Raw genomic sequence first — 14,071 nt, 5'->3', positions numbered from 1 at the left:
AGAAAGGAGGTTAAAGGAAGGAGAGAGAAGGCAGGAGGTGGAGAGAGCTGATGCATGTGTGAGTGAAAAAGAGAGGAGGCAGGCAGTTGGCTGAAGAGTCCCTTGGGGAGCATGGGGCCGATGCTCAGGCTGGAGGGACTCGTCACATAAATCCAGGAAGGCAGTGGGAGTTGGGGAGGCTTGGAAGGGGAGCCCTGCTGGTTGCCATGGAACAGTAGGAACCCAGACCTGAGGAAGAAGGATGGCTGTGCCTTTCAGTTGGGCGTCTCCTTTGCTGCAAGGTCCCATTTGAGATTAGCAGAAAAGATGTTGATTTTGAAGAAGTGCACCAGTCTCTGAGTTTTAAAGAAGCTTCCTGCATTGTTTTTTTACCTAGTTTCAATGGATTTATGTATTTTGATTTTAACCTCCACAGTCACTTGTTTAGGGATCATTTATTTATTGATTGAACTTTTGCACTTTACTGTTTTGGACACCTATTTGTTTTGATGGATTGTTTTAATAAAAGCACTGAATCCCTTTCACACCTACCCCTTGCTGCTGCATGTGTTTCCTCATTTGCCAGGCTCATCCCACGTGTACATTATCAGCAGTGACAGGTTCAATAGGCTCCTGGAAGAACCCGGTAGCATGGAGCCAACCCGCATCATCGCATTCTTTTGGTCTGTGGAGCCTTGCTTTGTATTTTTTTTATTAATAAGTTCTTCTTTTTTATAAAAGAAGGATTTACAAGACAAGGTTTACAATAAATCCTTTTACTTGTGGGGTTTTTTGATATATTTTAGGACTTTTAACTTTCTTTTAAAAGATTTCAACCTCTAGTTGCTAGTGAAGCTAGGATTAAACCCCTGGGGTGAGGCCTCTCTGGGCAGGCAAAGGATGCCTGGCCTGGCAAGTGAAGCTTTTTAGTGAAGCCTTTTGAATGTCTTACATCCCCATTTTGACATCTTTGTGTCTCCAGTTTCCAGCATTATTAATTATTGTCTTATAGCATTCAAAGCATTCCATCTTTCCCAGGATGTGTGTGTCAGTCTCTGCCTACATGCCATCTTTTGGCATCTCCTGAAGATTTAGGACATTCCACAAACTTTCTGAAATCCCAGAGAAGTTAGGAGTCATTTTCTAAATAATAAATTTATAAAATAATTTCTCTCCAACAACTATGAACAGGAGTAAATGTGCATCCTATTGAGGTTTCTGAGCCAGTTAGGATTGTTTTCCTAGTCTAGGAGACTTGATAAAATATAGAGAGTGAAGTAGGATTAAATATTATAAGAGGCAGAGCTTGACAATATGGTAACTCAACATGTTTCAGTTTCAAATGACCAAGCATTTTGGATTCTTCTCTGTTTATTCCAGTCAGGACCAGCAGGGCCCATCTGTAAATTATTCCATTTTAATCGAGGTGTCTTGGTTTTGATGTACAGTACACTGAACTTTTACAATAATGTATACAATGAATAACCTATGGAGAATTCTGTCATTTAGAATATGCATAGCTTAAATAGCTGAATCGCATCACACACTTTGTGCTGCTTTGTATTTCTAGTCGGTAACATCCAGAACTGCCACTGTTATTGAGGTGATGTGAATGCACCACTATTTCATTATGTGGGTTAAGGTGAGCCATGAAGCAATTCACAAAGCAATTCACTTCTTGTGTACTGTCTTAAAGGAAAAGACTTTTTTTTAGAAGCATAGCCTGGTAAGAGGCAAAAGTCATAACCAAAAAGTAAAGTATCGCTGCTGTTGAAGCCTTAAAACTAACCAAAAATTCATTTTGGGGTTTATATTTTATTTGTACTGTACATGCACCATAGAAGCCAATGAAAATAAACACTGAATAGCTGCATCTTTTTATTTGGTTCTATAATGGCTCATGACTTTTGAGAAAATAAATGCTTAATTCACATAACGCCTTTCACCTGGACTTTGAAGCTACCCAACAGCAAATGGCAGTGAGTAAGGGTTCAATGGTTCAGTAGGGTAGGGAGAATAACTCCAAAATACAACTTCAGAAAAGCAAGGGCAATTAAAAAGCGGGAGTGAAGGCGAGCCAGCGTCCGGCACATGTCAAAACAGCCGGATGACTTGGAGCTAAGATTTTCAATTGAATTATTAACTAGTCACTTGTGGGACTGGGGTCTCCTCATTTCAATAAGCAGGTGGTTAAAATGACCTAATGAGTTCAGTATCGGCAGTAACAGTAATTTCAGCAGGTCAGCTTTTCCATGCCTATGTGATATAATGTATAGGGCTCATTATCTGTAATTTAAATAAGATCATTTACCTTTTGAACTGATGAATATAAATAAAAAACTAAATAAAAAAAAAATCTCGAATGTTTTCATGACAACCCTTGGTCATTTTTTTTCCTTTTCACACAGCACATAAGCCATTGCAATGGAAAGAATAAGGAAGATTTGAAAAGAAATATATTGCACTTAAATTAGTTTGGACAGCATGACATCAGAGAGTAATTAAACTGGTTTGGGTTGGAATTCCGTTTCCATTTCTTGAGTTCAGGTTTGTAAAGATTTCGGAGCACCTGCGGCTTTCTGTGTGTGAAATATTTTCACTGGAAGAGATTCAAAAGTTTGCATTTTTTTTAACACAGAGGCAGCATTACGCCATTCTCCTCTGCTTAAAAAAAAACCAAAAAAAAAAAAAAACCTGGGATTTAAACAAGTTCTCCTTCAAGATAGCGGGCAGATTTGCGCCAGAAAAGGGAAGTGGACTTTCTCATTCTGCGCAGACACACGTCGTGCGCACCTTCGCTCTTTCCGTGCTCAGCTCTTTTCACTATGGGACTGGCCGGCAAAGGAAAGGTCAGCGCAGCCAACTGGGGTCTTCACTCACCGGGCAATCTACGGATTTGCGCCTCTGTTTTATGTACGCTCGATCCACCTGCCAAACGCCTCGGGAGATTTTTTTCTCGCTGAACTTCACCGAGGGATCAGAGGATGAAAGTACTGACCCGACTCCCTTTTTTATTCGGGTGCTGGACTATTCTCTCTCTGGATGTGGCGACTAGACGTTTAAACGCGCAAGATCTCTCGGACGGCAACAAAAAAGTCAGCCCTTCATTCGTCCGCTCCAACGGCGGACATGTGGCTAGGATCACTCCAATTAGGACCGAAGAGCTCACAAAAGCGGGTGGTATGGACTTGGGGAGAATGGAAGCCGCCAGGTCATGGGTCACCCCATCGCCCATTAAGATGGGCTCATCTGCTGCCCCCAGGTTAGTGGGGCATGCGACAAATGGCCGGAAGCCGGCTGCCTTGCTGAAAATTCCAGGAAAGAGCAAGATCCCCAAACACCCCCATGTGACCCCCCACGACTACATGCTGTCCCTGTATAAGACTCTGTCAGAAGCGGAGCGCGTGGGCTTCAACACTTCCGCGGCGCAGCAGGCTGGCTTAGCTAACACCATCACCAGTTTCGTGGAGAAGGGTCAAGGTGAGCAAGGCTGAAAAGGGCAGCATTAGTGGCGTGATGATAGGATGACAAGAAGAAGGTTCCCTGCATGTCTTAAAAAATAAAGTTAGCACAGTTACCAAAGGTATATGAAACGTAGCCCAGATTGCGGTAAACTTGTAAGAAAAGGCTTTAAGGAAAAGTAGAGTAATAATGAATTATAAAGTAAGAGGAAATGCGACTAGTGAGAAGGTAAAATTAAAATAACGGAAAAGACAGGAGGCAAGATTTGAGGATTTAGCACTAGAAAGTACAATTTTAATAGAAACGTCATATGCGAATAACGCAATAAGGCGATATGGAAAAAAAAACAGTAAGGAGCGCTTAAATGTTTGACGGTTTCGTCCATTCATTTAATAAACCACTTATTCCAATTTAGTGTTGCGGAAAGCCAATGTGGTGTCTCCGCAGTACCTGAAGCAAGGCTTGAATATGAGGGCTCCGGTCCTTTATCGAGCACAGTTCGACTCACTTTGCGTTAACTTAAACCCGAGTAACTGAAGGAGAACTTGTACAGATACTAAGAGTGTCTGCAAACTACACACAAACCGCGTGTGCGCGGTACTTGCATACAGGAGCGGCGCTAATCTCTACGCCACCATGCCGCCCTTGGTTGACTTTGGTTGGTTTACGCTAGAAAATTATTTAAAGCAAATCTACGAAGTATATTTCAGAGAAAGCAGTGGAAATACTCATAGATGTTTTCAGCTACTCATGACTTTCATAATATGAACAATATAAACTTTTACCCCTTGTTTGGTTTCTTTTTATCTCCGAATACTATTTTGTTTCATTATTTAAAGAAAGTCCACTCTTAAAAAATAGAGTGCCAAAGTGGTTCTTTAGAGCGATGCTATACGGGAATCATTTTTTCTCCCAAAAGAATCATTCACTGGACGGTTCCAGAAAGAACTTGTATTTGTTTAGATCCATAGCCGGCTCCAGAAGTAAATATCTATGAATAGATGATAACACATTTGTGAAACACGAATGGGTTCCTGATTTCGATGTTACTCTTGCTGCGTACAGTAACACAGGCACAGTGCGGGTTTTCTTGATTTGTTGTATCCTGCTAGGTAGCTTATTGTACATTAAATAGTTCTTTTTTGTCCTCGTATTCGGAACTCTTTAAAAACCTAAAGCATCCATTTCATATACAAAGAACCCTTCCCAGAATGAAATGTTTTTTTGTTAATCAATGCTTCAACAGAGATCATACAACCTAGTAAAGTGCAATTTAGAACCGTAGAACTTGTGAGTTATGCCAAGTGGCGGCTCTTATCTGTGAGACAAGGACGCTTGGTGCTTAATTGTTTCTTGTCCGGCTTCGTTCTTATCTTGTATCCGATGCTACCTATACCATCTGGAAACAAAGCTTTCTAAATTAAGAGATATGGAAAATAGATGGATGGATTAAAATATACGCTTTTTCAAAATGTAAAATTTATCTATCTATCTTTCTAATAACATAGTAATGTATGGGTTAAAGAGTAAACCATTTAATTGTTGAGATAGTTCGTATTCAAACGAGTGTTCTGCACATTTGTCATCATTAAACGTTTCTTTTCTGAAAGGTCCTCGAGTTTAGACTTTAGATCTTTATCGGTGGATAAATGCGTTTATAGATTTATAAGATATTTATTGTCAGGTGGGGAGATGAAAGGATGCGAAGCTTTTCAAACTCTTTTAATCCAATCAAGGGTCACACAGGAAGAAGCTTATCCAGCTGCAAAAGTAGATAACGGTGATTAGTTATTTCAAGCATCTCGAAGCTAAAAATTGGTATGTATGGTTGACATTAACAGTTTTATTCACATTTGAAGTACATTAAGGTAGCTCGTTTGTCGCGGAGATAGACATATTGGCATATATTTAAGCCTTACCAAGTGGAGGTTCAGATTCATTCCCGGGCTTCTTGTGACTGCGCCGTGAGTGGTGACATTCTTGCGGTGTATGGTAGCACAGGTGCTATCTGAGTGGAATTTTTCAGTATTTCTGCTGCTATTATTATTATTATTATTATTATTATTATTATTATTATTATTATTATTATTATTATGTGTTTCTTTCTGTCAGTGTACTTGAATGTAATGGCTCGATCTCTGAAACATGTAGACACAAACGTCAGTGCAGTGTCTTCTTTACCTCCCTGTCATTTAAAAAGGCCCCTGTACTGTAATTTTATTATTTTTTTCATTTAAGCAATTAAACAAAAGAAATGATGGAAAGGTTGCAATTATGCATACATATCAATAATCTGATAGTAATGCTTTATTTTTATATTGATAATTTCATCACATACCAGGAACACAAATCATTAATCATAACCATTAAAGATCCAGCCCTTAAACATTTTCATGCAGTGAATTTTCATTTCATTGCTATCTATCTATCTATCTATCTATCTATCTATCTATCTATCTATCTATCTATCTATCTATCTATCTATCTATCTATCTAGTTGTGAGCATGTGGCAGTAAACAGCCATCAATGAGACATCAGTACATCACAGGTCTCAGTAATCCACACACTCAACACATAGATAGATAGATAGATAGATAGATAGATAGATAGATAGATAGATAGATAGATAGATAGATAAGAAAGTCCAAAACTTAAAGAAAATCAGCATATCCCATACAACTAAAAACTAAGACTGTATAATTTCCATATCATTTGTACATATCTTTAAAAAATGTCATTCAGCCTGGTGGCTGAGAAAGAATTAAACTCAGATTAAGAACCTGATTTGAAATATATTCATCGGTTATATCCAGAAGAAACTAAATCTAATAACTCTGGGCTAAAGTTGACACAGCTGACATTAATTCGCTGCTTTTGCTTAATCTATGTATTCAATGTGGATACAAATGTTATTTTTTGCATTATATCTCTGTGGTGATATTGTGAATTTTTGGTTTTCTTATAATATTTGTTTCTGTTTTATTGCTTTATATTAATTCATTTTTATTCAATGACATGGGGAAATGAAGCTCATACAGTACTTGCCAGTGACAAAGCCTCCAGAGCAGGACCATGACTGGTGTGGACCTGGACCTCTCTGTTTCTCTCATTTACTGTTTTGTTTTGTTGTTTCCTTCCCACACAGAAGAACGTATGCCTCTGATAAGAAAGCAAAAATATAATTTTGACATCAGTGCCTTGGAAAAAGATGGACTGCTTGGAGCTGAACTGCGCATTCTCCGCAAGCGGCCGTCTGACCCGCGAAAAGCCCTCCCTTTCGGCAGCACATTTCTGTTGAAGCTATTCACCTGCCCAACTGCCAAACAGCCAGCGGTGCTCCTGGAATCTCGGAGTCTCAACCTCCTTGATACCCCCAAATGGGAAGTTTTTGATATCTGGAAGCTCTTTCGAACTTTTAAGAGCCTGGCACATTTATGCTTTGAGCTGGAGGTATACGAAAGAGGTCGGCCAGCGGACTTGAGAGCCTTGGGATTCAACAGAATCGGCCGCCAGGTAAAAGAGAAGGCTGTTTTTGTGGTTTTCGGCCGAACCAAAAAGAGAGACTTATTTTTTAATGAGATTAAGGCCAGGTCTGGTCAAGATGACAAAACAGTTTATGAATACTTATTCAATCAGAGACGAAAACGCAGGGCTCCTCTCTCCTCTCGTCAGGGGAAGAGGCAGATGAAACCAAAGCCTCGGTGTAACAGAAAACCCCTTCATGTGAACTTTAAGGATATGGGCTGGGATGACTGGATTATTGCCCCCTTGGAATATGAGGCCTATCACTGTGAAGGGGTTTGTGACTTCCCGTTGCGCTCACATTTGGAGCCTACAAATCACGCTATTATTCAGACTCTGATGAACTCCATGGACCCTGAATCCACCCCGCCCACTTGCTGTGTGCCCACTCGCCTCAGTCCCATAAGCATCCTCTATATAGATTCAGCAAACAATGTGGTATACAAGCAGTATGAAGACATGGTGGTGGAGTCCTGTGGCTGCAGGTAACATAACTGGTCCTCAGCATGCCTCCAAACCAAGTGCTGACCAGCATAGAAGAAATGGGCGGAACTGAGTACAGAGGTCTTTGGAGTCTTCATGAAAGGACAATGCATACTGCTGAGCAGATGTCCAACAGCCCTTAATGGAGAGGTGGTAAATAACACAACAGCCAAATCCCTGGATTAGCACCTTGGCTCACCATGACAGCCATTGTGTTTGTCTGTTAAGACTTCTACCCACACAGAAGAAGTGATCTCCTGGAGGTCAGCGGTCTTTTAAAAAGCTGTACTGTCACTCATGCCAGACTTGCTCTAATTCACAAGACTGTTAATAAGGCAAATCAGGCTGGAATGTGCATTTAATTTCTGCATCCAGCAGCAACAGGAGATCACCATTTTGTGCAGCTATGACCAGTATTCACAGAAAGCTTTGATGACCACCCCATCCTCATTGTTGTGAGTCTTCCAAGCAGAAGATGCAAGGAACTTTATCTAGGTGGGCTCTATATAGTGAACATTATCTGGATGCAAGTAGACACAAATATTATAGAAACACTTTATGTATTCTAGGAGATGCAAACTTGAGAATTCACTGTGTATATAATGTATTTATACATGTTTGAAATAAATGGTTTAATATTTTAATGCAGAATCTTATGTAGGCTGTTATTTTCATTCTAGCCAACTCCTAAGTAATTCTGCTGGTTTGGACTATCCAAGTCCGTCACAGGGCTCAAGCGGATGGTCAAATGGCTGTTGGTGCAATGGGTAGTATTGCCTGTTGAACTCCCATTATGCTGCTTTCTGGATTCCTGTCTATGCAGCAATGACATGTTTGATGTATGTTCTTCCATTTTGTTCAGCTGATTGATAAATCAAAGTGGCCATAAGGCTTAATCATCCATTTAATAGCACCAAGGATTAGATTTATATCATTCTGTATAACTGTGGGAGATCTATCTGCTCTTACCTCATAACTTATACACCTGTTCCAAGGTAGGGTATCTCCATTGTGTTATATTACTTACTATGATACTGCATATCATGACGGTGTAACCTCCACCTTTCTCTTGTCCTGCTTTTATGCTGTATGATATGATGAATGATCCCCTTATGCCACTCATTTTTCCAAGTGAGGGTCACAAATGTAACAGAAAGAGCAAGGCTGACTAGTCCTACTTCTCTCCAGAGATCATCTTCAGCTGCTCTTTGGGTATTTCCAGGTACTTTTAGGCCAGCATGTTCAGAATCTCCTTCCAGTGGCCTGATCCCAGCAAAACATCCACGGGCGCTTCTCAGATGGTCTTCTCATGACTATGTAGTAGTATGTCCATATATCTTCTGCACATGCCTCTCACCTGAATGACACTGAACCATGACCCAACACTTTGTCTTGGTGTGTGATGAACCCACATGATAATACATGATATCTTCAGGCTGCATACAATTGGAGTCAGCTAAGTGCTAAACTACAAGCAGGTATTACTTCTCCAGAAGAGTTTATTATTTTTATTCAAACCATGAAGGGAGTCATTCTTGGATTGTCTATGTCTGTCTACTCTGTTTAGACCAGCTCTTAGAGTACTATTCTCCCAGTAACTTAAGAATATCAGAGACCTGTAAACTCTATTACAGAAGGATCTTGACCCTATGGTGCTGTCTCCACACCTTGTCTTTGTAAATCTCAAACTTAAATTGCTCTCCTCCATTACAAATTCTGCAGTAATTCCTCTTCCTTTATCCTGTAACTCTCTGAGATGCCCCATGTCATATTCATGCCCCATACTCTACCACAGTTCTCTCAGTTCCATTTTTGTTGCTCAGTGTTTATCTTTTCATTGCTCTTTTACCTTAGAACTTTATAACAGATAACAGGTTAATGTAAATCATTTCTCTTTATAACAAGGAAGGACTATTCATTTTCTTTCTATCCTTAGAAGTTCAGTGTGTACTGCTCTATCATATATAACTCACCATCATGTGTCTACTGTAGGCGCGTTGTGATGTCTCAGGCCATAGAAGGTGTCCATTGCACTCCTACAGTATACTTTCCATTGTTTGCATCATTGTCCTTAATAATGTTCAGAACTGCTTCTGCCTTGAGAAATTTAAACACAGTTCTGAAAGTGCTGTGATTTATTACAACCATTCATACACTTTAATAAGTCACTTGAAGACAGAAATTTAAGATGCAAGATGACTGGTTGGAGTCCATTCGGCAACAATTTAAGGAGCATGCTTCCAGTTTCATGCTGTGCCCTCCATACATGCCAGGTCAGTTGTGAATGTGACTGATGGATGATGCCCCGTCCAAGTACCATTCCTACCCTGCACCCTGTGCTTACTGGGATTGGCTCCAGCTGTCCTATGACCCTGCTCAGGGTAAGGTTTCTTGTTAAAATGAATGAATAATTTGTCTTAACTCAATCGGCCTGTGAAAAAATGTATGTTTCACTAGAATATATAATCATGCAAAACTGCTGACTTATTCCTGGATCTGTAATCATGAGCTTATACTCTCTCTTGTGCCATTTGAGCTAAAATAAACATGAAGAGATTCCTATTAATTCCAGTGGCAAATCACTGCCAGCTTTCAACATCAACTGAAGGGAACATGGCTTTAGTCTCAGAGACTTCCATTCACCTTAATGACAAAGTAGTGACATTGTTAGACCCTCTGCAACAAGCTTCTAAAACTAATCTTAGTACTGCATACAGAAGAGAGAAACAGGATACATGGTAACAAGAGTCTGAGAAGAAAGGAGCAGCCACAGCTTAGGAAAGAAGTGAGAACACTGAAGAGCAATGAAGGAAGCAAGATTCTTTTTTACTTTAGAGGGTTGTGAAACAAGAAATGAGATGGACAGCTGGATTATTTCCTTATTCTTGTAAATAAAGCACTGTTTGGGTTGGAAGTTAACTTTTAGCACAATATACTACAGTATAATATAATATCAGTGGAACAGTGGCTAGCACTGCTGCCTCATGGATGCTGTTTCCTAGGTGTGAATCCTGAACCCCATTATTGTTCATGTAGACTCTGCACATTCTTCCTGTGTGTTCATGGGTTTCCCTCTGAGTGCTCCAGGTTTCCTCTTATATTCCCCAAAGATCTTCAGGGTAGGAAAAGTGGTGATTCCAATTTTGCCCTGTTTCAGTAAAGATGATGTGCATGAATTGGCTCATGGACTGTTGCATTGTCCAGAGTTGTTTGTTGCATTGCAGATTACTGCTGGGATAGGCTCCAGCTTCCTGAGACTCTGAACTGGAATTAGGCTTGTAGCATCCAGATCATATATTTGGCAGAAACCAACTCTCTGTGGAGCATCAGTTCATTACAAAAGTACACTCATGTGTGCACCCCTGTTCCTAGCCAGTTTGGAGTCACCAATTAACCAAACTTTCACATGTTTGAGATTTATGAGGAAAACTGGAGTGTCTAGAAAAAAACATAAAAAAATCCATGACTAGGCTGAACTTGAACCCAGTCTCCTGAATTGGGATGCAGTAGAGCAAGCCACTGTGTGCCCATCATATCACATTATATCATTTCGTATGATTATCTTGTTTAATTCAGAGTGCTTGAGTTTGAGGTCCCAACCTATACTACAGCAGTGAGTACAAGGCAGGTCCTACACACACGTACTGCGTCATTTCAGAATGGCCAACTCACCTGTCCTGTGCTTCTTTTGAGAGTGTTATCAACTGTGCCTCCTTGCCTTAATATAATATACGGTTGTGCAGTGGGTAGCACTGCTGCCTTGCAGTAGGGAGACCTGGGTTCGCTTCCCGGGTCCTCCCTGCGTGGAGTTTGCATGTTCTCCCCGTGTCTGCGTGGGTTTCCTCCGGGTGCTCCGGTTTCCTCCCACACTCCAAAGACATGCAGGTTAGGTGAGTTGGCGATCCTAAGGTGTCCCTAGTGTGTGCTTGGTGTGTGTGTGTGCCCTGCAGTGGGCTGGCGCCCTGCCTGGGGTTTGTTTCCTGCCTTGCGCCCTGTGCTGGCTGGGATTGGCTCCAGCAGACCCCCGTGACCCTGTAGTTAGGATATAGTGGGTTGGATAATGGATGGATGGATGGATGGATAATATAATATAATATAATATAATATAATATAATATAATATAATATAATATAATATAATATAATATAATATAATATATGGTGATGCAAAAGTGCCGGTGCCTTGTGGTAAGGAAACCAGGTTTGTGTCTCGGGTCTTCCCTGCATGGAATTTGCATGTTCTCCCCATGACTTTGTAGGTTTCCTAAAGGTGCACTGGTTTCCTCACATTGTCCCAAGTCAGTGTGTGTGTTCACCCAGCGATGCACTGGTGCCCTGTTCAGGGTCTGTTCCTGCTAGGTGGGGATGCTGAATTTTCACATTCTCTTTATTTCTCTCTTTTTTTTTTTGAGTACTCTTTTTTCCTATCAAGTAAACTTCTAGAGCAGACTTTAAACCTATTGAATTGCTAGCACTCATGTTGTTCTCCTCATGACATGCTCAGGGTGACGCTCGTCTTTAATGATACTCTCAATATTCATAAACCAAGCGGAAGATTTGCCATTCCATTCCAGAATGAACGCCCTTCCTGTCTAGAGTGATGCCCAAATTACTTCTCATGGTTCTCATCCCTGTGAACCGTCCCTCTCACCTGCACCCTCTCACTCTCACAATGCCTGCAGCAGTTCCTGTCTGGATTTGAAACAACAGAGCCCTTTCTGCTCCACTCAGGTCTCTGTGAAGTGAGGCCGGACTCCAGTGTTTTAGCAGAAACAGGAACTGCTTGCTGGATTAGATTTCGTTGTCACTATTAGCAGATCCACAATGTGGCAGTGTGTCAATCTAAATCATGCAGCACCACATCAAGAGCTCTAGACGTCGAGTTTTGAGTTTCAGTGCATAATGTGAAACATACGAGGGGGGTAGTGACTGGTGTTCCGATAAACTGTATTTAATAACCAGCAATGAATCTGAGAATAGCAATAGACAAGAAGACCTACTGGCCGATTAAGCCACATTTTATATGCCTACCACTTTTCCACATGTTAAAGGTAATAGGAGACTGAAGTGAGGTTAATCAGCCTCACTATACTACTGCTACTGCAGTGGATTCCGAAAGTATTCAGATCCCTTCACTTTCTGTGCACTTTATTGTGTTGTAGATTTAATTTTAAATGGAAACATTTGTCGATTTTACTAATAGATCTACTTTCAATAACCCATAACAACAAAGTGAAAATGTGTTTTCAGAAAGGTTTGCATATTTATTCAAAATTTAAAACTGAAATTAATGCAAGTATTCAGACCTTTTGTTTTGGGACGCCAAATTGAGGTAAAGTGCATCCTATTTGCTTAATTCTCCTTGAGATATGTCTAGAACTTAATTGGAGTCCACATCATTTTGAAAGGCGCACTCCTGTTTATAGAAGATTCCATGATTCACACTGCCTCTCAGAACAAAAGCCAAGCTATGAAATCCTCAAATCTTTCGCTAGATCCCTGTGATCAAATTGTGGTGAAGCACAGATTAGGGCAATGACAGAAAAACATTTCTAACATGTTGAGTGCTCCCAGTGGCCTCAATAATTGTGAAATGCAAGAGGTCTGGAACCATTAAGACTCTTACTGAGTTTGTAGTCCAGCCAAACTGAGTAACTGGGAAAGAAGGGTTTTAGTCAGAGAAGTGACCAAGAGCCTAACTTTCACTCTGACTGAGCCTCTCTAGTGATATGGGAGAACCCATCAGAAGGATGACATCTCAACAGCATTCCATGAATTAAGCATTTATGGTAGAGTTTCTGACTTGCACGTGAGTTTTGCCAAACTGCTTGTAAAGGATTCTGAAAGCATATGGAAAATGATTCTCTGGTCTGAAAGACAAAAATGTAACTCTTTGGGAAGAACTCCAAGCAATATGTCTGGCAAAGACCAGATACTGCTCATCACCCAACTAAAATTATCCCTACAGTCAAGACTGTATAAAGACTGGTTAGAATTGAGGGAAGAATGAATGCAGCCAAATATAAAGAGGTCTTCAAAGAGAACCTGCTCCAGTCTAAGACAAAGGCAACAGTTTACCTTTCACTGTGACAATGACCTGGACCATCAGCCAAGACAATTCTGGAGCAGCTTCAGGACAGGTCTGTTCCTGTCTCTGACTGTCCTTGAGTGGCCCAGACTTAGTACATGTATGGAGAGGCTTAAAGATGAGAGTTTACAGACACGTTCCATCCAACCTAATGGAGTGTGAGAGAACCTGTGAGAAAGAATAGGATAAACTACCAAAATCCAGGTGTGTAAAGCTTGTAGAGGTTGCCAGGAAGACCTGAATTTGTAATTACAGCCAAAAGGGCCTTCTACAAAGTACTGAAAAAAGTGTCTCAATCCTCATATGAATAAGAGATTTCAGCTTTTGATTATAATAAATTTGCACACATTTCTGAAAACACATTTTTACTTTGTTATTAGGAGGTAAGTGTACAAAATGGGCAAAAATGGCAAATGTATACTGTACATTTAAAATAAAATGTACAGAAGACATAAGTGTGCAGAAAGTGAAAGGGACTGATTATTTTCTGAATCCACTGTTTAAATGCTTAAATGGACAGTTTAAAAAGTGGATATA

At 40.4% G+C, this 14,071-nt stretch overlaps 1 protein-coding gene across 1 annotated transcript; it reads left to right on the top strand.

Moving 5' to 3' along the window:
* The first annotated feature begins 2,728 nt into the window (after positions 1 to 2,728).
* gdf5 (growth differentiation factor 5) lies at positions 2,729 to 8,091 on the top strand. Its single transcript, XM_039735938.1, has 2 exons — positions 2,729 to 3,459; positions 6,588 to 8,091. Exons 1-2 carry the CDS (start codon positions 2,964 to 2,966, stop codon positions 7,451 to 7,453), a joined length of 1,362 nt encoding a protein of 453 aa, XP_039591872.1. The 5' UTR covers positions 2,729 to 2,963; the 3' UTR covers positions 7,454 to 8,091.
* The last annotated feature ends 5,980 nt before the right edge of the window (positions 8,092 to 14,071 follow it).

Source organism: Polypterus senegalus, chromosome 14 (genome assembly GCF_016835505.1).
Source record: "Polypterus senegalus isolate Bchr_013 chromosome 14, ASM1683550v1, whole genome shotgun sequence".
In the NCBI taxonomy this organism is placed as follows: Eukaryota; Metazoa; Chordata; class Cladistia; order Polypteriformes; family Polypteridae; genus Polypterus; species Polypterus senegalus.
Note: the sequence above shows the minus strand (reverse complement) of the source record. Positions and strands in the feature narration are given on the sequence as shown.

Coding starts and splice junctions, on each gene's coding strand:
- gdf5 (XM_039735938.1), top strand. CDS start 2,964: ATGAAAGTACTGACCCGACTCCCTTTTTTATTCGGGTGCTGGACTATT. Junction 3,460..6,587: donor TTTCGTGGAGAAGGGTCAAG/GTGAGCAAGGCT, acceptor CTTCCCACACAG/AAGAACGTATGCCTCTGATA.